This window comes from Saccostrea cucullata, unplaced genomic scaffold (assembly GCF_032062105.1).
Source record: "Saccostrea cucullata isolate Sc308-1 unplaced genomic scaffold, CSIRO_AGI_Scuc_v1 ctg3889, whole genome shotgun sequence".
NCBI classification, from domain to species: Eukaryota; Metazoa; Mollusca; class Bivalvia; order Ostreida; family Ostreidae; genus Saccostrea; species Saccostrea cuccullata.
The window spans coordinates 4,217-31,980 of NW_026931348.1; the positions used below are offsets into that span (position 1 = coordinate 4,217).

Here is a 27,764-nt window from a genome sequence, read left to right on the forward strand (position 1 = left end):
TGATGATTCTAAGCCAATAAGTACCTGAGATATTCAAAAGTAGGTCACCGTGACCTACTTCTTATTGGACATTCAATGAAACCCTAAGATGCCTCAACTGACAAAGTTTGATGATTCCGAGCCAATAAGTACCAGATATAATTAAATACAGCCATAAAATGTCAAAAAGTAGGTCACAGTGACCTACTTTTTGGTCGACGTTCTCTGAAAACCTAAGGTGCCTAAACTGACAAAGTTTGATGATTCTAAGCTAATATGTACCTGAGATATTCAAAAGTAGGTCACCGTGACCTACTTTTTGGTCGACATTCTCTGAAAACCCAAGATGCCTCAACTGACAAAGTTTGATGATTCTTAGCCAGTAAGTGCCTGAGATACTTAAATATAGCCATAAATATGTCAAAAGTAGGTCACTGTGACCTACTTTTTGGTCGACAATCTCCCAAAACCCAAGATGCATCAACTCACAAAGTTTGATGATTTTAGGTCAATAAGTACCAGAGATACTTAATTCTAGTCACAAAATGTCAAAAGTAGGTCACCATGACCTACTTTTTGGTCGTCCTCTCCAAAAACCCAAGATGCATCAACTCACAAAGTTTGATGATTTTAAGCCAAAAAGTACCGGAGATACTTAAAAAAATCCATAAAATGTCAAAAGTAGGTCACAGTGACCTACTTTTTGGTCGTCACTCTCCAAAAACCAAATATGCATCGACTCACAAAGTTTGATGATTCTAAGACAATGAATACCTAAGATACTTAAATATAGTCATAAAATGTCGAAAGTAGGTCATTGTGACCTACATTTTGGTCGACATTTTTCAATGACCCAAGATGCAGCTACTGACCAAGTTTGATGATCGTAGGTCTGAAGGTAATCAAAATATGCATTTTAAACAATTTGAAAACAAATGTCGGCAAAATTCAAAAAGTAGGCACAGTGACCTACTTTTTCATAAATATGTTTTAAGGTCCCAAGATGCATCAAAGTACAAGATTTGATGATTCTAAACCTCCCAGTGTCTGAAATAATGGGATTAAATTTTTTTAAAAGGATAAGTCATAAAGTTCAAAAAGTAGGTCACGGTGACCTACTTTTAAGGTGACATTGTTCGAGGACGCAAGATGCATCAACTGACAAAGTTTGGTGATCATAGGCCTTAAAGTGTCCAAAATATGCCTTCAAATCAATTTGAAAACAAATCTCCGCAAAATTTTAAAAGTAGGTCACCGTGACCTACTTTTGAGTTAACATAATGTGAAGTCGTAAGATGCATCAAGTTACAAAATTTGATGATCCTAGTCCTTATAGTAAGCAAAATATACACATTTTTATTAATTGTAAATTTAGGTCAACTTTGAAGTGACCTTGAGACCACGCCCTTTGCCCCAGGAAAATTCCCCGTGCAAATTTTAATCTTCGACATATCCTGATCCTTGTATGTAAGTTTGGTGAAAATCTGCCTGGTGGTTATGGAGAAGACGATTTTTTAGCAACCAGTACTTTTGGTTTTGTTTTCCTGATTATCTCCCCTTGTTTAAGGGTCCCAACCCTAATTTTAGTATAAATGGAAGCCCTTGGGCCAAGGTTACCCTGTGACAAATTTGGTACTGATTGGCCAAGGGTTCTTGAGTTATGGCCCATATTCTAAAAAGTTTACACACACCGCACAAATGGCCATAGCATTAGCTCCTTGAGCCTTTGGCTCAGAAGACTAAAAAACTAAAAATTAACACACTGCACACTGAAAAAAGTGTTATGAGTATAGTTTGAATTTCCTCAACAATACATATTATATAGATAATTGACCCTAGGTATATGAGTGCATTCCTCAAAATGATACTAGTCTTGCATTACTGCAATATATTTAAGTGACTTTTTTTATCCTTTTTATTATATTTATTTTGTACATATTTGCATTTTATGCTAAGCTCACCTGATGACAGCAGTTTTCATAAATTTGTCATCTTCAAGGTCATAAAGACACAGCAAAATGTTGACAACAATGACATCCAAGTTGTTACCAATACATTTATCTACCATCTGAAAGAATACGTAAAGGTAAAATAATTAAAAAAAAAAAATTATAAGGCCTGCCCCTAAATAAAATGTGATATTTTCAGGTTTGGATGTAAGGAATAATTTAAGATAGGATTGTTTTAGGGGCATCCCTGCCCTAGGGTCGAAATTCACAAACAAGAGGCCCATGGGCCACATTGCTCACCTGAAAAGCTTTGACCATTCTGTTCTTTAGCAGATTCCCCCCTTGTTATACATATTGTGACCCCACCCTACCCACTGATCATAATTTAGACAGTCAATTTGAAACCTACACTACCCCAGAATGCTTCCACATAAGTTTATTTATTTCTATGTAAAACTTTGATTCCCCATTGTGGCCCCGCCCAACCCCCTGCAGTTATGATTTGAACAATTTAGAATCTACACTACACCAGGCTGCTTCCACATAAGTTTCAGCTTTTCTGGCCCTGTGGTTCTTGAGAAGAAGATTTTTTTTCTTTTTGTCTTTTCTTGATTATCTCCCCTTGTGAGGGGAGTTGGCCCTTCATTTTAACAATTTAAATTTCCTTTTACCCAAGGATGCTCTGCACCAAGTTTGGTCAAAATTGGCCCAGTGGTTCTTGAGAAGAAGTCGAAAATGTGAAAAGTGTACAGACGGACGGACAGCTAGACAGACAGACAGATAGCTAGACAGGCAGACGGATGACGAAGAAAATGTGTGTGATCAGAAAAGCTCACTTGAGCCTTCGGCTCAGGTGAGCTAAAAACCTACAAAAAATAAGGAAACCTGATTTTGATAATCTGCTTCAAATTTTTACCTTTAAACCTGATAGTCAGACTAGTTCAGTTGATATACATGTGCTGACTATTTTACCGTGCAAACTAACTTTTTAAAGTCGGGGTTTGAATCCACCTTGTACCACACTTTTAAATTTTCACCTTTTCAAAGACTATCTTAATATTTTTTTAATAGACTTGTGTATTTTCCCTCAATTATCTATCCTTTATGCATGCCCATGCTTGATATAAGAAAAACTAAAGAGATATCAAATCGTAACAATCCAATGTACAGTTGTTAGTCAGGCGGAACAAACCTCAGCATAAGCACACTTTCTCCGACGACAAGAATAACTCACTCTGTGTTACTCAATAAAGGTATTGTTGGCAGCATTGAGCTGCAATGAATTTTAAATGTATCGATTCCTTAGAATTTAATCGCATTGATTTTAGCTACATATATCAGTAACTGTACTCCCTTGAATTTGATTTAGGCCTATATAATTTGCATGTTTTATTATATTCATGGATAAAATAGCCTAGATATAAAGAATAGAATTTCAGAGACAGTAAACATTACCATTATGCACATTGAGAAATTAAACCAAACCTCAACTAGGGCTAATTGTAACGGGAACCGTTACAGATGTTCCCCAAACGCTCCCCAACTCCCTTTTGGTGCCTTATTCCCTGTAAGCTTCATTAAATAAGACAAACGCGATACATTTAAGACTTTAACAAAGTTTTACCAGAAGTATTCAATTTCAGCATCGCACGCATGCGCATTTGAATGCATGTGCGTAATGACCATATCATCTTGTCTACACTATTGATATATTTTGATATACTAAATATTACCGCATTTAATCCAAAAATATGTTTAATCTAGTGTATTTGGAATTTTACTCATTTCACGTGCAAGCACGTGCATGCATATGCAAGACGACCATACCCTTTTGTATGGAGTCTATAATGTCTATCTATGTTCTGAATCCCATCCTGTTCGGTTGAAAATCAAGGGAGTTATAGCCATTTAAAGTTTAAGCCAATCAGATTGCAGCGCACGTGCATGTGCGTGATTTGATATGTTTTAAATTTCAAAGTATTTCGTCAAAAAACAAAAAAGATATTGAGATTTTTGTTTCAGTCAATCAGAGAAAAGTACACGTGCAAACACGTGCATGCATGTGCATGATGACTACACCATCTTGTAGGAGTCTATTATATCTGTCTATGTTCTAAATCCCATCCTGTTTGGTTGAAAAACAAGGGAGTTATAGCCATTTAAAGTTTTAGCCAATCAGATTGCAGCGCACGTGCATGCACGTGATTTCATGACAATTGCTATATATCATATTGTAGGACATCCTAAAGTATGCCCATGTTTAAAATTTCATAGCAAATTGTCAAAAAACAGAAAAGATATTGAGATTTTCGTTTCAGCCAATCAGAGCGAAGCACACGTGCATGCAGGTGAGTTCGTGCTAATTTGACAGTGTCACATTCTCTACACTATTAATATATCTTTATATAATGAGTTTCAAATCATTTCATTAAAAAATGTAAAAGTTATAGCTATTTTAAATATATAAGTCAATTCACGTGTTGCACGCGCCCGCACGTGCATGCGTATGCGCACAACATGACCTTCGTTCCGCACACCTACACTACACACCCATTAACCCTAAAAAGGTTTTAGGTCAGTTGGGTGAACAGTTTCTGAGAACACTCGCGGACAAAAAAGTACCGGAGAACAAAGAAGAAAAAAAAGAATAATAATAATAACTAGATACGATCTCGTTGCGAGCAACGAGAGGTCTTCCGTCCGTTTTATGAAAAGAAATTCACGTAAAATCGAGCTGAAAAGAGATTCAAAATTTTTGTCACAAGGAGAATTGAACGCATGTCGCCAACGTGAATGCGCTTTTTTTTTTTACTTTTTTATCCCCAACGCGCTAACCATTAAGCTATAGGGAGTACTGCTCTAAACATACTTGTGTATACTTTTGCAACAGTTCACCTGTCTAAGAATTATAAAAAGCATTCATAATTTTGCGCCAAACACCACGAGTAAATATTTTACGCCTTTTCTTTGGACTGATCTATTAAATAGGGATGATAGCTTCAATTAAATTTTAAAAATAAAACATTCTTAGCGCCTTTATTTTATTTCGACGTTAAGAAAGTATATGTAACACATTATACACATTACATATCGTTTCTAGCCTAGTTACACTAAAGTAGTGAAACGGAAATTAAGTTTTAAGATTGACACTCAATTGCAACTTACTACTGTAACGTGTCGGACCTGAGCGGTCAGTAGGTCCGTGCTCGGATTACCGAGTTTTACTGGGGATATGATTGAATGCAATATATACAGATTATAATATGACACCTGCCTGGTGTCTTTAAATCAAATGACCTAAGTGCTTTGTACAATTATATATCTTCAGTTCATACCGGCACCTGCCTGGTGCCATATGACAATTGCTTCACTATACAACTGACTATATAAGTCAACAGCCACCTGCCTGGTGCCTCTTGATTTAGCCTTTAACACCTGCCTGGTGTCTTACTGCTTACCAAGTTGCCTATATAACTATAGCCAAGTAGCTAAAATATACTTACACAGTATTAAACTTTGTAAGAGCTTCTCTGTCCTAATGACAAACCTATAGCTAACGTCACACAGCTATATTTTAACTAGTCACTGACTACGGCAACATTGCACGATTCGATTTGATAGATACACTAATTGGTTTCTGAACCAAAGTGAAGACACCAGCCAATTGGCCGTACTGCCCCCTTGTACCTCAACTTAATCAATGATCATAAGTCATCAGATATCATATTGATAAAATACAATAGACTGCCTTTCTGTTGGCAACACTATTATTATTTTCTAACAGAACATCATTTATCAATAATACTTGTATACTTCTTTTGTCAATTGACCAATTAATTACAATATTTACATCGATTATCTATTATAATATAAACAAGTAACGGGAGGTAACTCCTCCAACCATTTCACAACTACGTGAGAGTCGAAGTAGTTTTTTACATTTCATGTATCCTTATGTCAGAATGGTTTAATCAAACGCTCAGCTGCCTCCATAAACCCCTACTCGCGAAATGGCGGAGTTGACAGAGACAGCCGCCATCTTGGTCCCGCTTCGGATTTTCAAAAATTAATATCTAGAGTTCTGATTAACCAATATCCAAACAACTTTTATAGTAAGCATCAATCAAAAGGTCTCTATTAGCATTCCAAAAATAAATAAAAAATATTGAAAAACAAAAAAGTTAGAAAATACGCTTTTTTCCATTCGCATCTCCTAACGACAGGAAGTATTGACGACGAACGAAAGGTCGCGTCCTGGATAGTATATATCACGATCTATAATCCCTGAAAGTTTCACATTTATATCTTCTACCGTTCTTGAGATTAACCGTAGACAAAATGTCATTTTATCGCATTCAGAAAATGTCCCGTAACTTGGCACCAGAAGCGAATTTTCAAAAAATCTCTCGGAAAAAATAACTTCAGATAATAACACATAATTTCTGTAAATTTCATGAAAATCCACCCAGTAGTCTTCGAGAAATCGCGTGCACAAAATTTGGTGTACGGAAAAATAATAATAATAATAATAATAATAATAATAAGAAACAATAGAATCACTATAAGGTCTTCCGTGAAGACGGAAGACCTTAACTAGATGCGTTCTTGTTGTTAGGGCAACAAGTAGGTCTTCCGACTGACTTTTCTTTAGAGTTCTATGCTGCGTCATCCCATGAAATAGATTTCAGAATATATGTTTTCGTTTACGTTCATTTACAGTAGTTTCACAACACAGATCGTGATTGTTCCAGGTATTTCACAAAATATCTCCAAATATAGCTTTTAAAAATCGGCAAAATGTTCCACACATGTTATAAAAGAGTGAAAAGTAATTTGCAACTGAAAAAAGACAAAAAGAAAGAAAAAATTTGGGGAACGCCTCGAGCGGGATTCGAACCCCCGACAGTAAGACAAAGATTGGTTCGGTCATATCTTGGCAATAAACAAACGCATGAAGAAAATGAAAACATATATAGATATCTTTGAAGACGCTCTATAAACCCTGTAAATCCGAAAGAAAAATATTGAAAAACAAAAAAGTTGAAAAATTGAACTTTTTGAATTCACATCCGTTTGCGACCGGAAGTAGGAACGACAAAAAATGAAGGACGTTCGGCACATCTACATGTGATGTTCTTTCATGTCCATAAGTTTCAATGTCATATCTTTAGCCGTTTTCGAGAAAAGTAGTGTACAAAAATCCATTTAAAAAATATAAATTTCCCCAAAAATCGCGAACGGAAAAAAATTTTGTAAAAATGAAAAACACGTCTGGAGATATTAACCTGATGCATCTTTCCTGTAAAAATCTTTGAAATCCGTACAGTCACAGCTGAGATATCGCCATAAAAATGAAAAAAAGAATAATAATAATAATAATAATAGGAAACCGACGGAAAACAATAAGGTCTTCCAAAGGAAGTCGGAAGACCTTAACTAGATGTGAAACTCGTTGCGAGCAACGAGAGGTCTTCCGTCCGATTCCGGAAGGAAAACGTTAAATCGAGCAGAAAAATTGAAAAAGATTTGCACACAAGGGGGATTGAACCCAAGTCGCCAGCATGAAACTCCAACGCACTAAATACTACGCCATTGCGACCTCTACTCTAAATCTACTTGTATATATGTACAAAACAGTGCTTCTATCTTAAAATTATGAAAGGCAGGTCACTATTCAAAATTTAGCGATAAACGCCACGAGTTAATCTTTGCGCCTTTTCTTTGGAATGTTCTATTAAATAGGTGTGATATCTTCAATGAAGTTAAAAAAAGAACGTTCTTACAGTCTATTCAAGGTTTACAAAGTATATTAACACATTTTACAAATTCCATATTGTATATATGAATTTAACACTAAAGCGGTGAAACAGTTATGAATTTTTAACTTTTTTCAGTTTCCTTTGTATCCCCAAAGTGAACTATCCCGATTAGTAAGTCGACAAAGGTTGAAATGTTTCGCCAAAAAACATGGCTCCTCCTACAGCGGTCATGGAATCAGATATCATTCTTGATCAATAACTCTGAGACAAGAATGCTAAAATAAACTCCATGAAGCGATCTTTTAAAAAACATCTTATTTTTGTCTTATTTATTAGTTTAATATGACACAAGTGTGCATAGGAAAAATAGTTGTTAAGATTTAAACTTAAAATATTAATTGATATTCTTTTTTGAGAAAGCATTACTTATAAGCATGATTAAAGATCTGTTTTTCCATGGTAAACAAAAGATATTAGGTGTCGAATTTCCTCTGCACACTTAGTGTTTTACCAATTATAGAAGACGTTAGTTTGACACAGAACTGCAACGAAACTACGACGTGACAATCCAAGTATTCCTTTACATTTCATTTATCCTTATGTTACTTTCGTTCAAGCAAACGCTCGGCTGCCTCCTTAAACCCCTATTGCGAAATGTCGGCGTTGACAGAGACAGCCGCCATTTTGGACCCGCTTCAGATTTTTGAATGCTAATATCTAGAGTTTAAATTTATCAACATTCAAACAAATTATATAGTAAGCATTGTAAGGAGGGTTTCTATTAACATACCAAAAATAAATGAAAAATACTGAAAAACAAAAAAGTTAGAAAATATGATTTTTTAAAATTTGCATCTCGTAACAACCGGAAGTACTGACGATGCACGAGAAGGTGATTCCGCAAACCACAAAGTGACAAACTATCGTCTCCAATAAGTCTCCAGGTCATATCTTCAGCTATTTTTGAGAAAAAGGGGCGACAAAATCGCATTTTAAAATCAGGAAATCGTCCATAACTTGGCACCAGAAGCGAATTTTCCAAATTTCTCTTCGGATGTAACAACTTCATATAATGACACATATTTTCTGAAAGTTTCGTGAAAAACCGCTGAATAGTTTTCGAGAAATCGCCTGCACAAAATTTTGTCAAAAAAAAGAATAATAATAAGAACTAGATGAGATCTCGTTGCGAGCAACGAGTAGGTCTTCCGTTGAATTTCTCGATAAGATGAGATGTGATTTTGACTGAGATATTCGTTAAAAGAGAACAACATTAAGTTTTCCATCATTAATTTAAAAGTTTCTGTTTTTTTATCAGGATATTCTGAACATCTTTTGTTCAATATGGCTTTTTTAAATAATCCCTCTTTTCGAAACGTAAAGCATAAAAAATATACATTTTGGCCCTTTGCAACCTCTTATTACGTAACATATGATAAAATTTTTTATAATATATTGTTGCAAATCGTTAAGATAAATATCTTTGCTTCTCAGTATGGATACTTATCGAAAATATTTATCATGAAAGAGTTGAAGATGAAAGACTTTTGACCCCTCTAAGCCCCTAATTTAAGGAGTCAGCCCCATATTTTCTCGATATCAAATGAAAGGTCTTGTGATTTCAAAGACTTTTTGTTCAACACCTATCCAGAGATTTCTTTTCCTTGTGGAGATATGCTTCATATACATATTTAGGGGTCAACCTTACAAGTCCTTAATTGGACCGCTTTACAAAAATTCAAAGTATGCATATTGTTCAAAACATTTTTCAGACCATTTTTTGTTCAATATTGCTTTTTATCAAAATATTCCCCCTTTTCGAGATATAAAGTGTCAAATATTTAACATTCTGACCCCTTGTGACCCTTAATTACGTAACATATGATCAAAATATTATCATATATTGCTGCAAATCGTTAAGATAGATACTTTTGCTTCAGTAATGCATAACAAAATATTGATCAATAAAGAGTTATAGAAAAAAGACTTTTGGCCCCCTACAAGCCCCTTATTGAGGGGGCAGCCCCATTTTATTGATATCAAATGAAAGGTCTTGTGATTTCAAAGACTTTTTGTTCAACACCTATCCAGAGATTTCTTTTCCTTGTGGAGATATGCTTCATATACATATTTAGGGGTCAACCTTACAAGTCCTTAATTGGACCGCTTTACAAAAATTCAAAGTATGCATATTGTTCAAAACATTTTTCAGACCATTTTTTGTTCAATATTGCTTATCAAAATATTCCCCCTTTTCGAGATATAAAGTGTCAAATATTTAACATTCTGACCCCTTGTGACCCTTAATTACGTAACATATGATCAAAATTTTATCATATATTGCTGCAAATCGTTAAGATAGATACTTTTGCTTCAGTAATGCATAACAAAATATTGATCAATAAAGAGTTATAGAAAAAAGACTTTTGGCCCCTCTGAGCCCCTTATTTGAGGGGGCAGCCCCATTTTCTTGATATCAAATGAAAGGTCTTGTGATTTTGAAGTTTTTTTGTTCAACACTTATTCAGAGATTTCAATGCGTTGTGGAGATATGATTAATGAAAATATTTAGGGGCCACTCCTACAAGTCCTTAATGGGGCCGTTTTACAAAAATTCAAAGTATGCATATTGTTTAGAACATAATTCTGACCATCTTTTGTTCAATATTGCTTATCAAAATATTCCCACTTTTCGAGATATAAAGCGTCTAAGATTTGACATTCTGGCCCCTTGTGACCCCTAATTACGTAACATATGATCAAAATTGTATCATATATTGTTGCAAAGCGTTAAGATGAATACTTTTGCTTAAGTAATGTATAACAAAATATTGATCATTAGAGAGTTATAGATAAAAGACTTTTGGCCCCTTTGAGCCCCTAATTTGAGGGGTCAGCCCTATTTTCTTCATATCAAATGAAAGGTCTTGTGATGTTGCACATTTTTCCTTCAATATGCTTTAACAAATTATGAACAGGTGTGAAGATATGAAACAAAATATGTCAAATTTTGTGAGATATTTCTGAGACATTTTTTCGGGCCCTACCGAGCTCCGGCGCCTTTTGTGCTAGAAAGATTTGGAGACCCAATTACAACTCACCAAACCTTCCTCTATTTTCACTAAAAATCTTAAGTCGATATCTTGAGTCGTTTCGGAGGAGTTTCCTGGACAAGCCGACCCTCTGAAAATCAGAAAATCGTCCATATCTCACGACCGGAAGTGAGATAATCAAAAAGCAAAAAAACCTATCAAGATCAATTAAATATCTTTCAGATCTGAAAGTTTGGTATAAATCGGACAAGCCATCTCTGAGAAATCGCTTGCACAAAATCGGTTGGAAGAAAAATAATAATAATAATAGGGAAAAAGAAACCGAAGAATAACAAGAAGGTCTTCCGTTGGAGACGGAAGACCTTAATAATAATAAGAAACAGTAGAATCACTATAAGGTCTTCCGTGAAGACGGAAGACCTTAACTAGAATCGATCTCATTGCGAGCAACGAGGGGTCTTCCGTCCGATTCTGAAAAAAAAACCCTGTAAAATCGAGCTGAAAATAATTTGAAAAATTCGTGGTGATTGAACCAGGGTTACCTGCAAGTATTTCCAACGCGCTTACCTTTACTATATTGGGACCACTCTTCTAAATTTATTTGTAAATATTTCTGCAACAGTATATCTGTCTTGAAATTGTGAAAGGTTGGTCACTATTCATAATTTCGCGCCAAAATCTTCACGTCTTTTCTTTGGAAAGTTCTATTAAAAAGGTGTGATAGCTTCAATGAAATTAAGAACATTCTTATAGCTTAAATTGTGAGTTTTAAAAGTCATTAAATACGTTCAATGTACGAGACATAAAACATATCGTTTATACGCAAGTAATACGAAAGCAGTGGAATATGGCTATGATTCTTTAACATATTTCAATTTCCCAATTAGTTTCACATTTATTAAAAAACTGAAACTGAAAAACGTTCCTCACCCAACGACGGTCAAGGATTAAGATACCATTTATGTTCAATAACTTGAATTAGATCTATTAGAAAACAAATGTTTACATAAACTTCATTAAACGATCTTTTGAAAAATGGTTTACTTATTTTATTCTTTTCTATTAGTTTGCATGGGAAAACAGTGGCCGCGTTTTATACTCACTGAATATATTGTTTCTTGATAAACTTATGCTTACATGTATATTAATCGTGATTCAAGATCTGTTGTTCCATGATGCAAAACAAAAGGTTGTAGATATAATATTTCATTTGTACATGTAGTCTCGTCTTTTTCTAATTTGAGAACCACTTAAAACCAATTTGAGAAGACCTCGAATTAAAACTTTAGGCCATATAAAATTAATCTTTAGATTCTCATCCCCGCCCGCCCCTCTCAAAATGTCCCGCCCCGATGTTTTTTATTTTGATTTTTGGGCATTTTCATGTATTTTTATTCTGTAAGAATTTGGGTCAAAGTTTAAGAGTTATCTCCCGTCTGTATTAAAAGTCGCATGTCGCTATTTACAAAATGTATAGCAAAAACGCCATGTGAAGAATGGAGAAAAATCGGCAATAAAAGCAGTTTAAATGTGTAAGGAAAAGATAATTTGTCAGTATAGAGAAGGCAGAGAAGAAAAAATAGCATAAACACATATAGATACCATCACTGGCAGGAGCAAGTATGTAGAGAGATTGTAACTAAGTAAAAATAGACGAGGAAAGTCAAGTTATATATAACGATCTCCAGCTGTGTGACTTAGCTTTGAAATAAAAAAAAATCTACAACATCGTAGACAGACTTAAGAGAAGGCCTAGATTTTTCAGTAGAATAATTATTAGAACATTTATATAGATTTTGCAAAATAAGAAGTCACGCATACACAATTTATTGGTATCCCCACCTCATTTTGTTCAGGGTGTGCCGTATAATGTGTACTTGATAATTTGTTAATTAACAATAAATATTTAACTTTTAAAGCAAAAATTTTCTTTAAATATTTAAAAGAATATGAAAAGAATTAAATCTATTCATATTTGCATTAAGGTAATGAAAGAAATGTGTACGGGGCGTCCATTGTTTTGTTGATACTTAGGCCTATATATAAATTAACAATTATAAAAAATAAAAAATAAAATCCGCCCACCCGCCCCAATTTTTTGGCAAATTAGGATGAGAATCTAAAGATTAATTTTACCTGGCCTTAGTTGAAACAGAATTGCAACGTAACTACGACGTGACAATCAAAATACTCTTTTACATTTCATTTATCCTTATGTTAGTTTCGTTCAACCAAACGCTCAGCTGACTCCATAACCCCCTGCGCGCTAAATGTCGGAGTTGACAGAGAGAGACGCCATTTTGGATTCGCTTCGAATTTTCAAATGTTAATATCTAGAGTTTGGATTTATCAATTCATAAACAAATTATACATTAAGCCTAATTAGAAGGATTATTATTAAACATATCGAAATGATTCAAAAATATTGAAAAACAAAAAAGTTAGAAAATTCCCCTTTTTAAATTTTCATCTGGAAACAACAGGAAGTACTGACGATGAACGAAAGGTCGCGTCCTGGATAGTGAATATCATGATCTATAATCCCTGAAAGTTTCACATTAATATCTTTTACCGTTCTTGAGATTAACCGCGGACAAAATGTCTTTTTTAATTCAGGAAAAGGTCCGTAACTTGGCACCGGAAGCGAATTTCCAAAAAAATCTCTCGGATAAAATAACTTCAGATTATAACGCATTGTTTCTGAGAATTTCGTGAAAATCCACCCAGTAGTCTTCAAGAAATCGCATGCACAAAATTAGATGGTCAGAAAAATAATAATAATAATAAGAAACAATAGAATCGCTATAAGGTCTTCTGTGAAGACGGAAGACCTTAATAATAAGAAACCGAGTAAAAACAATATGTTCCCAAACTCCGTTTGGGGAACATAACTAGAGCAAAGCTCGTTGCAAAGGAACGAGTAGGTCTTCCGTTCTGTTTGACCGGAAGTAGCTTTCATTCTTAACAAAAATGAGAAATAACGCCCAAAAATGCTTTGAATCCTCTAAAGCTAAGTTAATTAATGCAAAAAAAGCCATTTTTTGCTACTTCCGGTTTGACCGGAAGTAACGACGACGGACGGAAAATTAATTTTTAAGCTCCCAGAGACATATGTTACCCAAAAACTTGTCAAGAACGGCAAAAATACGCGTTTTTCGACTACTTCCGGTTTTGCCGGAAGTGACGATGCTGGACGTATTTTGACGACTCTGATAGATTAAGCTTGACATTTTGAACAACTTTGCTTCTTTGATATATTACAAATTCTCAATACTTTTTGAGATATAAAGGAAAAACTTTCGGCCCCTCTAGGCCCTTAATTTTAGGGACCAGCCCTTTTTTTCGAGATATCATTTGAAAGATCTTCAAATTCTACACTTCTTTTGTTCTACATGCTTTAACAAAATATTTCTAGGTAAAAAGTTATCGTAGAAAAGGTGTTTAAAATTTTGAAATTCTTGATAGGGCTATTTTCGGGCCATAGCGAGCGTCGGCGCTTCGCACTTCTGGTGGTTGTGATATACGAAATTCATTTCTCCAAAAGTTACTCTAGCATCACTGAAAATTTCATGCTTCTATGTTAAGTGCTTTTTGAGAAAACTGCCGGACAAAGTGACCCTCTGAAAATCACTAAAACGTGGAAATCTCAAAACCGGAAATGACGTCATCAAAATAAACAAGAGGCCCAAGGGCCTTGAATCGCTCTTCTGATAAATTGTACAATCTATCACTTCTATTTGAAGCCTCTAACCTTAAGTATCCTAAGACCCAAGTTGCATCAAATGACAAAGTTTGATGATTTTTAGCCAATAGTGACTGAAAATATTTTTAATAATAAAGCTATAAAAAACCATAAGTACATCACAGTGACCTATATTAAGATTGAAATTTTCTGAGGACTCAAGATGCATTAATAAACAAAGATTGAAGATTCTAAGCCAATAAGTATTTGAGATATTTAAAAGTAGGTCACCATGACCTACCTTTTTGTCTACATTCTTTGAAAACCCAAGATACATCAACTGACAAAGTTTGATGATTCTAAGCCAAACAGTACCTGAGATATTCAAAAGTAGGTCACCATGACCTACTTTCTGATCGACATTCTCTAAAAACCAAAGATGTATCAACAAACAAAGTTTAGTGATTCTAAACCAGTTATTACCAGAGATACTTGAATAAAGCCATAAAATGTCGAAAGTAGGTCACAGTGACCTACTTTTTTGACATCATTCTCCGAAAAACCCAAGATGCATCAACTTACAAAATTTGATGATTCTAAGCCAATAAGTACCGTAGATACTTAAATAAAGCCATAAAATGTCAAAAGTAGGTCACCATGACCTACTTTTTGGTCATCACTCTCCGAAAACCCAAGACGCATCAACTCACAAAGTTTGATGATTCTAAGCCAATAAATACCTAAGATACTAAAATATAGCCATAAGAAGTCGAAAGTAGGTCACAGTGACCTACTTTTTTGACATCATTCTCCGAAAACCCAAGATGCATCAACTTACAAAGTTTGATGATTCTAAGCCAATAAGTACCATAATTACTTAAACTAGTGCTAATTGTAACGGGGACCGTTACAGATGTTCCCCAAACACTCCCCAACTGGTGCCATATTCCCTGTAAGCTTCATTGATAAGACAAACTCTATGCATTTGAGACTTTAACAACGTTTACCCAGAAGTGTACCAAGTTCATTCAAATTTCAGCATTGCACGCGTGCGCATGTAAATGTATGTGCGTAATGACCATGTCATCTTCTCTACACAATCTATACATTTTAATATACTAAATATTTAAGTATTTAATCCAAAAGTATTAAAAAATACGCTCATTCAACTCACAACGCACGTGCATACATGAGCATGGTGATCATACCTTCTAAGAAATAAATACCTAAGACCCCGTTTGGTTGAAAACCAAAATATAGCATCAGCCAATCAGATTGCAGCGCACGTACATGCACGTGTATGCAATGGTGTAGAAGTCCATTACATCTATCTATGTTCCAAATCCCATCCTCTTTGGTTGAAAAGCAAGGGAGTTATCTATTTAAATTTTACAGTGACCATACGTGTTTTCATGATAATTGCTATACATCATGTTGTAGGATATTCTAATGCATGGCTATGTTCAAAATTTCAAAGGATTTCATCGAAAAACAAGAAAGATATTAAGACTTTAGTTTCAGCCAATCAGAGCAAAGCGCACGTGCATACGCGTGAGATCTTGCTATTTTGACCATGTCATCTATGCTACTATTATATCCTTATATTATGAGTTTCAAAACTAGATCAATACAAAAAGTTCTACATAACATGACTAACCCTAAAAAGGTTTTACCTCGGATGTATAAGTACAAAAAAGTACCCAGGAAGAAGAAGAAGAAGAAGAAGAAGAAGAAGAAGAAAAATAATAATAATAAGAAACATAATTGGGGAACATAATACAGCCATAAAATGTCAAAAGTAGGTCACCGTGACCTACTTTTTGTTTGTTACTCTCCGAAAACCCAAGATGCATCAACTCACAAAGTTTGATGATTCTAAGCCAATAAATACCTAAGATACCAAAATATAGCCATAAAATGTTGAAACTAGGTCATCGTAACCTATATTTTGGTCGACATTTTTCAGAGTCACAAGATGCATCTGCTGACCAAGTTTGATGATCCTAGGTCTGAAGGTAATCAAAATATGCCTTTTAAATAATTCGAAAACAAATGCCTGTAAAATTCAAAAAGTAGGTCACAGTGACCTACTTTTTCATAAATATGTTTTAAAGTCCCAAGATGCATCAATTAACAAGATTTGATGATTCTAAACCTCTCAGTGTCTGAAATAATTGGATTAAATGTTTTAAGAAGAATTAGTCATAAAGTTCAAAAAGTAGGTCACGGTGACCTACTTTTAAGCTGACGTTGTTCAAGGACCCAAGATGCATCAACTGACAAAGTTTGATGATCATAGGCCTTAAAGTGCCCGAAATATGCCTTCAAATCAATTTGAAAACAAATGCTCACAAAATTTAAAAAGTAGGTCACCGTGACCTACTTTTGAGTTAACATGATGTGAAGTCCTAAGATGCATCAACTTACAAGATTTGATGATCCTAGTCCTAATAGTAAGCAAAATATAAACATTTTTATTATTTGTAAATTTAGGTCAACTTTGAAGTGACCTTGAGACCACGCCCTTTGCCCGAGGGTCATGCCTTGAACAATTTTTAATCTTCAACATATCCTGATCCTTGTATGTAAGTTTGGTGAAAATCTGCCAGGTGGTTCTGGAGAAGAAGATTTTTTAGCAACCAGTACTTTTGGTTTTGTTTTCCTGATTATCTCCCCTTGTTTAAGGGTCTCAACCCTTATTTTAGTATAAATGGTAGCCCTTGGGCCAAGGATACCCTGTGACAAATTTGACAATAATTGGTCAAGGGGTTCGTAAGTTATGGCCCATAATCTAAAAAGTTAACGCAAACCGCACACCGCACGACGCACACCGCACACCGCACAAATGGCCATAGCATTAGCTCTTTGAGCCTTTGGCTCAGAAGAGCTAAAAATATATATATCTAGTTTTTTCCATGCTCTATCAGTCCTGAAAGTTTCATAAAAATTGACTGAGCCGTTTTCGAGAACTCGCGTGCACAAAATCGGTAAGAAAAAAAACAATAATAACTAGAGCCTAGCTCGTTGCAAAGCAACGAGTAGGTCTTCCGTCCTGTTTGACCGGAAGTAGCTTTCATTTAGAAAAGAAAAAAAAGAGTAATGAAGTCCAAAAATGGTTTAATCCTCCAAATCTATGTTAATTATTGCAAAAATAAGCCATTTTTGGCAACTTCCGGTTTGACTGGAAGTACCGTCGACGGACGGAAAATTAAGATTTAAGCTTCCAGTGACATATGATATCCAAAAACCTGTCAAGAACAGCAGAAATATGCAATTTTTGTCTACTTCCGGTTTAACCGGAAGTGACGTCGCCGGACGTATTTTGACGACACCATTAGATAAAGCTTGACATTTTGAACAACTTTGCTTCTTTGACGTATTACAAATTCTCAATACTTTTTGAGATATAAAGGAAAAACTTTTGGCCCCTTTTGGCCCTTTATTATAGGGATCAGCCCCTGTTTTCTGAAATCTTTTGAAAGATCGTGACATTCTCTACAAGTTTTGTTCTATATATCTTTACAAAATGTTAACATGTAAAAAGATATTGCAGAAAAGGTGTCAAAAATTTTTAAATCCTCGATAGAACTTTTTTCGAGCCATAGCGAGTGCCGACGTGCTGCATTTCCGGAGAAAAAGAGTGGCGTATGTCACATCAGCACATGTTGCTCTATCATCGCTGAAAATTTCATGCTTCTGTGTTAAGTGCTTTTTGAGAAAACTGCCGGACAAAGTGACCCTCTGAAAATCACTAAATCGCGTAAATCTCAAAACCGGAAGTGACGTCATCAAAACGAAAAATTATGTATCAGGTTTGCTTGATGTTTTATCAGTCCTGAAAGTTTCATGAAAATCAATCGAGCCGTTTCCGAGAAATCGCGTGCACAAAATCGGTAAGAAAAAAAAACAATAATAAAAATAGTGGAAAAGAAACCTAAGAATAACAAGAAGGTCTTCCGCTGAAGACGGAAGACCTTTATAATAACTAGAGCAAAGCTAGGTCTTCCGTCCTGTTTGACCGGAAGTAACCGGAAGTGACTTTCATTTTTTTCCAAAAATGAGTAATAACGCCCAAAAATGTATAAATCACCTTAATTTATGTTAATTAATGCAAAAATAAGCCATTTTTGCTACTTCCGGTTAGAACGGAAGTGATGACAACGGACGGAAAATTAATTTTTATGCTCCCAGAGACATATGTTACCCCAAAACGGGTTAAGAACGGCAAAAATACGTGTTTTTCGACTACTTCTGATTTGGCCGGAAGTGACGACGACGGACGTATTTTGATGACTGCAATGGATTGAGCTTGACATTTTGAACAACTTTGCCTCTTTGACATATTGCAAATTCTCAATACTTCATGAGATATAAAGGAAAAACTTTCGGCCCCTCTAGGCCCTTAAATTTAGGGGCCAGCCCTTTTTAAAAGATATCATTTGAAAGATTGCGGAATTCTACACTTCTTTTGTTCTATATGTTTTAACAAAATATTTCCAGGTAAAAAGATATCGTAGAAAAGGTGTTAAAAATTTTGAAATTTGTGATACGACTATTTTCCGGCCGTAGCGAGCGCCGACGTGCGGTACTTCCGATGAAAATGAAATACATTCCACAAATCTATGGACATAGGTCTACCATACCTGAAAGTATCATGTGTTTATCTAAAGCCGTTTAGGAGAAATCGTGCGGACAAACTGACCCTTAAAAAATCATTAAAAAGCTTATAACTCCAGACCGGAAGTGACGTCATCAAAACAGAAAAAAATGCATAAGGTTCAAGTGATGTTTCATAAGTCCTGGAGTTTCATGGAAATCCATCAAGCCGTTTTCGAGAAATCGCGTGCACAAAATCGGTAAGAAAAAAAAACAATAATAATAATAAAAGTGAAAAAGAAACCTAAGAATAACAAGAAGGTCTTCCGCTGAAGACGGAAGACCTTAATAAGAAGAAACTGAGTAAAAACAATATGTTCCCAAACTCCGTTTGGGGAACATAATAATAATAATAAGAAACCGAGTAAAAACAATATGTTCCCAAACTCCGTTTGGGGAACATAATTATTACATTTTCAGATAACAAACTCAGAAAATCAATGAAAGGGTCCCCCCTACCTCTACTCGCTGAAAAAAAGATTTAGGAAAAACAAATTGTTATATGTATTCAGCCTAATGTCATTAATCGGAACGCAAATCGACAAGGTTTTTGTAGAGGGAAAAATTCAAAGCTGGTCCTATAGGTCAAATCTTTATTTATGAAGTGATCCTTTTCTGCAGCATGCTAGATAATTAATCCCAAGGGATTAATTGTACTGCTCTCTAACCCTTTTCTTCTAAATTTACAATAAAACCCTTTATTAAGCTCTGACAGATTTGGATTATTATCTGATTACCTGTTAAAATTAACAGCATTAAGGCAGCAAAAAATAAAATAAAATAAATAAATAATTAAAAAAATAAAATAGTAATAATAAAGGAGGCCCATGGGCCACATCGCTCACCTGAGTAACTTGGGTGATGAAGTTCTTTACCAGATTTCCCCTCTTGCTATACCTATCATGCCCCCCCTACACCCTCCCCATTCATGAATTAATACTTTAGAATCTACACTACCCCAGGATGCTTTCACATAAGTTTCAGCTTTCCTGGCCCAGTGATTTTTGAGAAGAAGATTCTTAAAAGATTTTTCCTAAATATATCTATGTAAAACTTAAATTCCCCATTGTGGCCCCGCCCTACCCCCAGGGGCCATGATTTGGACAATTTAGAATCTACACTACCCAAGATGCTTCCACATAAGTTTCAGCTTTTCTGGCCCGGTGGTTCTTGAGAAGAAGATTTTTAAAGTTTGTTCCTATTTATTTCTATATAAAACTTGTATTCCCTATTGTGGCCCCGCCCTACCCCCGGGGGTCAATATTTGAACAATTTGGAATCTACACTACCCAAGGATGCTTCCACATAAGTTTCAGCTTTCCTGGCCCAGTAGCTCTTGAGAAGAAGATTTTTAAAGATTTGTTCTATATATTTCTATGTAAAACTTGGATTCCCTATTGTAGCCATGCCCTACGCCCGGGGGTCATGATATGAACAATTTAATATCTACCCTACTCAAGGATGCTTCCACAAAAGTTTCAGCTTTCCTGGCCCAGTAGTTCTTGAGAAGAAGATTTTTAAAGATTTGTTCTATATATTTCTATGTAAAACATATATTCCCTATTGTGGCCCCGCCCTACCCCCAGGGGTCATGATTTTAACAATTCAATATCTACAATACCCAAGGATGCTTCCACATAAGTTTTAGCTTTCCTTGACTAGTGGTTCTTGAGAAGAAGATTTTTAAAGATTTGTTATATACTTTTCTATGTAAAAATTGGAATCCCTATTGTGGCCCCGCCCTACTCCCTGGGGTCACGATTTTAACAATTTAATATCTACACTACCCAAGGATGCTTCCACATAAGTTTCAGCTTTCCTGGCCCAGTGGTTCTTGAGAAGAAGATTTTTAAAGATTTGTTCTATACATTTCTATGTAAAACTTGGATTCCCTATCGTGGCCCCGCCCTACCCCTGGGGGTTATGATTTTAACAATTTAATATCTAAACTACCCAAGGATGCTTCCACATGAGTTTCATCTTTCCTGGCCCAGTGGTTCTTGAGAAGAAGATTTTTTAATGACCCCACCCTATTTTTGTCTTTTCTTCATTATCTCCCCTTGTAAGGGGATTTGGCCCTTCATTTTAACAATTTAAACTCCACTTCACCTAAGGATACTTTGTACCAAGTTTAGTTAAAATTGGCCCGTTGGTTCTTGAGAAGAAGTTGAAAATGTGAAAAGTTTACGGACGGACAGACGGATGGACGACGGACAAAATGTGATTAGAAAAGCTCATTTGAGCCTTCAGCTCAGGTGAGCTAAAAATGATATCTTAATAGATATCTAGACTTTAGAATTCAATAAAATTATCATAAATCATTGTGTACAGTATTTTACCCAAAATAAAGTATGAACATTATTTTAAATCCATATTTCAGAGAATGTACACATCATTCAAAATTGACCTTAACTTCAAAACAGAGTTCATTTGCAGACAGAGGCGGTACAGTTATTAATCTCAATGTGACAGATAAAGATAATGCTTAGGATTTTCTTCACTTGAAGGCTTAATTAATCCCAAAGGACAAATTGCACAGTCTTCCCAGTTTACAATGGTAACATTCTCAGCAGTTATCTCTCTTTGCCCATTCATTCTTATGCATAGTTAAGGAATCTACCCCACCACCCCAGCTCCAAACCAGAAGACATAGAGAACCAAACTTAGCATCAAAATATGTATTTCTGCCTACTGAACTACCATACCAAATTTGATCTTGATTGGGCAACCATAAAAAAGTTATCAGAAAAAAAAACAGAAATTTTGTGGACGGAAGAATGACAGACGGACGGACAGACAGAGTGATTACTATAGGGCACCCGCAAATCCTTGCGGGGCCCTAATTAGAGTTTAATGCTTAAAACATGTTATCATTGGTACAATTAATTTTAGATTCTATAAGCTAATATTTGTTTCATCATTAGTATGTTAAAGAGGAGGATGATTTTCACAGTATACATGTGTAAGTACACATACAGTATTCCAAACTATTATACTTATTCAGCCTGTCAGTCATCCAGAAAACATAGGTCAGATTCAGCCTCCAAAGCAAGTCTAGTAAAGTCAATCCCTAGGTGCATCATTCAGACAGAATTCATCCAGGTAGGGGTACTTCAGTAAAACACTCTTACATGGCAAACAAGCTTTTAATGAATTGACACATTAAGGGAAGCAATTTTCATTCCCCTTGACATTTAAGTACTATATTTAAAACTGAATGGATATTATACAATTATTGCTGTGTTTTGAGGTCAATACAATGATTTAGCCATCTGAGGAGTATAATATTCACCGAGCCCCTAGGGCGAGGTGAATATTGTACTTCGAAGATGGCTAAGTCATTGTATTGACCTCAAAACACAGCAATAATTGTTTTATTATATGATTCACTAATAAAATGATAAAACCCATCACTTGTTTGCATTTAATTAAGTCCTATCCAAATACAATTAAGAGAGAAGCAAAATTAAAATGTTAATCGACCTTACAGGTCGTATTTATTATTTTTTTAAAAAGTTTTTTTAATCAATTTTAGTTGCCATGAAAAAAAATTTATGTCAGTCTTTTCTCTGGGATAAATTTTTAAAGGAAGGAGTATTATCAGGGAAAACTGATTGCCAAAAAGGAAAAATTGTTGTTCAGTGAAAGTGTTGGAGGAGTGTCCCTGCATCCCCTCTTACCACCCTCACCCAAAAATATATATTCCCTTATGTTTCCTTCACATGAAAAAAAAAGTTATATTAGTTTAAATAGCTTTCCAAATCAATTTGGAATATCCCGATCTATTTTTAGATCAATGTAGAGGAAATTAATCCTTGTATTGACCTGGAACGTCACGTGCAGGTCAATACAACGTAGTATTTTTCTAGCATAGTTGGATCTCAGCCAATCAGAGAGATGGGAATTATTCAATCATATAATAAAATGAATTACGCATGTAACTAAGAAAAAATATCTGCCCAAGGCACTTCGACATAAGCATGTTTTACTGTAGTTTCTTGGAAATGGACATGCCTCAGAAATGAGTACATGGTCACTCATCTGGAAAATGTGAGTCAGATCCAGAATCCAAAGGAAGTCTGGTAGTGTGAATCGTGTAGTCTGTAGTTTGGTCCATATGGTCCATATGGGGCAATTAGTTACTTTTGGCTGGACGTGAACATCAAAACTTACCAATGCTGACACCAGTGGTATAGCATATGATCATCTTGACTTGGCAAGGTGAGCTAAAATTTAGCAGACAAGATGGACAAGAGAAGAATGGCAGGCAAACTTTGATCAGAAAAACAGAGAAAGTCTGGCTTATACAAGAGACATTTCACCTCTTTTCCAGCTTGATCAGTCAGCAGAGTATAACAAGCAGTTGCATGAGCCGTCCTCTTTTTCACATGTTCACTAGCAGTCTCTCCCCTCTGAGAGGCTGCAAACTGTGGCAGAATGAACACCACAATCCTGGGTATGCAGAGTTTTAGAACCTCCAGCCAGTCTTGCCCTAGGGTCATAGCTACTCTCTTTGCATTGTCAATATCTTTAAACATAAGGAGTTCGGTGATGAGAATCTCAAAGTGTTCTCTGAAAAAGAAATTACACTGAATATGACAATGAAAGAATCCTAAAAAATAAAACAACAGGCCCAGGTGCCACACCCCTCACCTGAGCAAATAGCTAGGTAAAAGCAAAAATCAGTTTAGTATTGAAAAGTATTTGAACAAACTTAAATCTACACTTCCTAAGAATGCTTTTGAATAAATATGACACATAATGGCTTTCTAGTTTATTGTTATGATACACTTTAATAATGCTTTTAAATTGATGATCAATCATGGCTTTGTGAAGAATTTTAATGATTTTTTCCAAATGTATTCCTATGTAAAACTCTGATACCTCATATTGGCCCCACTCTTCCTCAATGGGTCATGATATGAACAAACTTGAATCTACACTACCCGAGAATGCTTCAGTATAACTATGACCCATCACAACGTTCTCAAGAGGAAGAATTTTTATGATTTTTTCTTTGTAATCCTACTTTAAACACCCATAATGGCCCCACCCTTGCCCAACGGGTCATGATTTGAACAAATTTGAATCTTCACTACCAGAGGATGCTTCCATATAGCTATGACCAATCATGGCTTTGCTGTTCTTGAGAAGAAGTTTTTAAAACATTTTTCCTATGTATTCCTTTGTTAAACATTGATCCCCCATCGTGTCACCCTATCCCCTAAAGTCATGATTTGTACAAACTTGAATATACACTTTCAGAGGATGCTTCCATATAACTATGACCAATCACGGCTTTGCTGTCTTAGAGAAAAAGATTATATAAGACTTTTCCTATGTATTCCTACATGTAAGCTAAGCTTTGATACCCCATTGTGGCCCCATCCTACATCCGGGGGTCATGATTTGAACAAACTTGAATCTTCACTACCAAAGAATGCTTCTACTTGAGTTTCATCTTTCCTGGCCCAGTGGTTCTTGAGAAGATTTTTCCAATGTATTCCTAATTTAAACTTTGATACCCCATTGTGGCCCCATCCTACACCTGGGGGTCATGATTTGAACAAACTTGAATCTTCACTACCAGAGAATGCTTCTACATGAGTTTCATCTTTCCTGGCCCAGTGGTTCTTGAGAAGAAGATTTTTCCAATGTATTCCTATGTTAAACTTTGATACCCCATTGTTGCCCCACCCTACACCCAGGGGTCATAATTTGAACAAACTTGAATCTTCACTTCACCTGTAGAAGTCCTTCTTTGAACCACAGTTGACCAATAGGAATGGAAAGTCATCCACATTATACTGTAGACATAACCACTGATGAATCAAATAAGGTAGATAAGTCTCAATGTAACTGCAACAATTTTCATAACCTTGGATTTCAGCAAGTTTCTGTAAAGCCTGTAGGGAATGAAAGGAAATATTACGTTCTTTTATATTCTAATTAAATCTATTACTGTATACAGTTATTTTCTTCCAAGAATTATTTCCGCCCTTTCTCCCTTGCGAACAATTTTGCCCCATTTTGAATTCACCCAGTCACAGTTATGTTTATTAAGAAATTATACTTTTAATACTAAAGAAGGACTTTGCTTACTAATAAAATAAAAAAAAAAATAAGAATTATAATTTTTTCATGTGAAAAATTATACCCTTTTTGTCAAATTCAGTCAGTCTCTATATGTAAATGCATGATTCCTCTGATCTGTGAAATACTGCAAACATTGCAAATCATCACAATGCTCCAAGTCACACTTAATTTCAGGTTGCTAAATGACGACATAAAATATTTTTTTAGTCACCATTTCACAATTTCTGGCACCATCAACTAATATTTCACTCGCCATAATTAGAGATGTTGAATAACTTTAATAAAACAAGGAACAAACACCCATATATGTGTTATGTCTTACTATTCAATCAAAGATTACATATTACAGTGACTAAAACAATTTGGTAGGTTGAAGGAAATATTTTTATTACAAACAATCTCCTTTATGGTTAAACAGTACAAAAAAGTACCCAAGCAATCTGTTCCTAGAATTAAATTTAATCAAAAGAATCTGTTTTTTCCCCAGCTGTTTGTCATGTTTACTTATTGCTAAGTACCTAACCCATTAAACAGTTAGGCATTCCAAGTTTTTTCTATGTTTAGCATCCGCGTGAACCTTGGTATTTGACACCCCATATGAGAAAAAACACACAACAACAGGAGTCCTGAAATTGATAAATTTAGTCGAAATTTTGCAAGTTTCTTCAAATAATTCTGTACAGTAAGTTATATTTGGTGTATTGTAAGCATTTAATCCGTTGTTTTTGCTTAAGGACGTTCGATCCTGAGATTTTGAGCGTAATTTGGTCAGGTCCTTTATTTATAAACTTCTGCACGATTTTTAAGTTCTAACATTAAAACTGAATTCTACAGTGCAAATTTAACTATATTCAATGAAAAAACAGTGATTAAATTCCATTCAAGTAGAATTAAGATAGGGACTATATTTTGTGGCAGAAGGTTTTTAAGACGAAAATGATCAGTTTTTCCATTTTGAACTATAACAGTACTGTTAATTTTTTATTCCTATTTTTCCTTCCTGGTTGCACAAAAAGCTGTTTTTTGCAGTTAAATGTGTTATGCTGGTTCTGAAATATCTATTAAATTATTTCTTATGAATTCTATCAACAAAGTGTGACAAATATAGTAAATATATTCTGAAAACCCGGGAAAAATTGAGCCAAATTTAACGTAAAATTGACACCTTTTTAGTAATATCTGAAAATTAACATCATATACCCCCACTTTTGATGTTCTTTTCTAAATGTTCAAGATAAATTTGGCCTATTTGCTTAAAATCAGACAAAGTTTAAGACTTTAAAATAATTTTCTTGCTTATCAAATTTTCAATGCCAGAAAAATCACTTTTTATTAGTGCAGAAAGGTCAAATAATTTATTATGCAAAGCAATTTAAAACTTTTTCTTAGTCACAATTTTTAAGTGTCTTTTTTCAACAAACATAGAGTTCATTTTGTTTCATGCTTTAATTGGATAAAAATATTCGAAGGAAAACGTCAAAAATTTAATTTTTAATTAAGACACAAATTTCAGTGCAAAAAGGTCATATTAAATGTAGTGTAGCGCCAAAAGAAGTGGATTGACCCCCATTTTTTGATTTGAATTTTTATTAAGCTATGTATGTAGAAGCTAAAAATATACTTGGAAAAAAAAGTTTAAGACTTTAAATATCAGGATCGAACGTCGTTAAAAATTGAAATTTCTTGTATTAAAGCAGTTTAGTTAGATCAAATCATTTGAAGGACGTCATTTTTATGACTTTTAAGTTTGTGCTTTGATTTGTGTGTTTTTTGCGAATAGGTAGGTAGGTTTTTGAAAGATGAGTGGACGCTAAACAGAGAAAAAACTTGGAATGGCCTTAATTATAATTAATGTTTACAATGTTTGGATGCCATTTTTAAAGACATGATCAGGGATGAGAAATATACATCCCTGGACATCATCAAACTTTGTATATTGTCACTATTACAGCAGTCTGTCATAATAATAATGCAAAAATGTGAATTAGTTTCAATTTCTTTTTGCAAAATCAATTTTTAAATAGTTCAAATGCAACCATTTTATTTGCAACTTGGGGCATAATAGAGAAGATAATAACTACTGGTAAACAATTAATAAAATATAATTCTTTTTTGATAATTGCAGGTGAGGCAATAAATGTAAAACTAATTACTATTTTCTCTTATAATGTTAAAATGAAACAATCATTTCATATTTTTGACCTTAACACATTTTTTTAATGCACGATTTTCAGATATATAATTACAATGCGGGGGATTCAAATATAGGTTAAAATTGTCCGGAAGATTCTCATGCAGATAAGGAAAATTTTAATAGGGTATGTAACTAAAGTTATAAACATATACAAGTATGAAAAAACATCTAACACTTCGTGGAATGCAATTCAAATTTAATTTGTTGACCGGTTTGGACCTGTGACGGTCGATTCATCAAAACAATCAAGCATGTAAATTTATACTTTAGAAAAACAAGACTTCTGAAAATGTTGTTAAAGTTTAATTAAAAATACATAAGTATGGCACAAAAGGGAATTAAAATGCAAAATTTGGGAACAATTCTTTAACGGTCCCCATTACAGTAAAACAAGTT

The 27,764-nt window shown here is 34.7% G+C and overlaps 1 protein-coding gene across 1 annotated transcript; it reads right to left on the bottom strand.

The window, feature by feature from the left end:
* Positions 1-1,940: 1,940 nt before the first annotated feature.
* LOC134232290 (serine-protein kinase ATM-like) lies at positions 1,941-25,430 on the bottom strand (the record flags this gene model as incomplete). The annotated part of the gene is made up of 4 exons (XM_062714243.1): positions 25,386-25,430; positions 24,824-24,984; positions 23,401-23,650; positions 1,941-2,047 (listed from the first exon to the last, which is right to left on the bottom strand). Coding segments are annotated over exons 1-4 (563 nt in total), but the record flags the coding sequence as incomplete, so codon positions are not given.
* Positions 25,431-27,764: the final 2,334 nt, after the last annotated feature.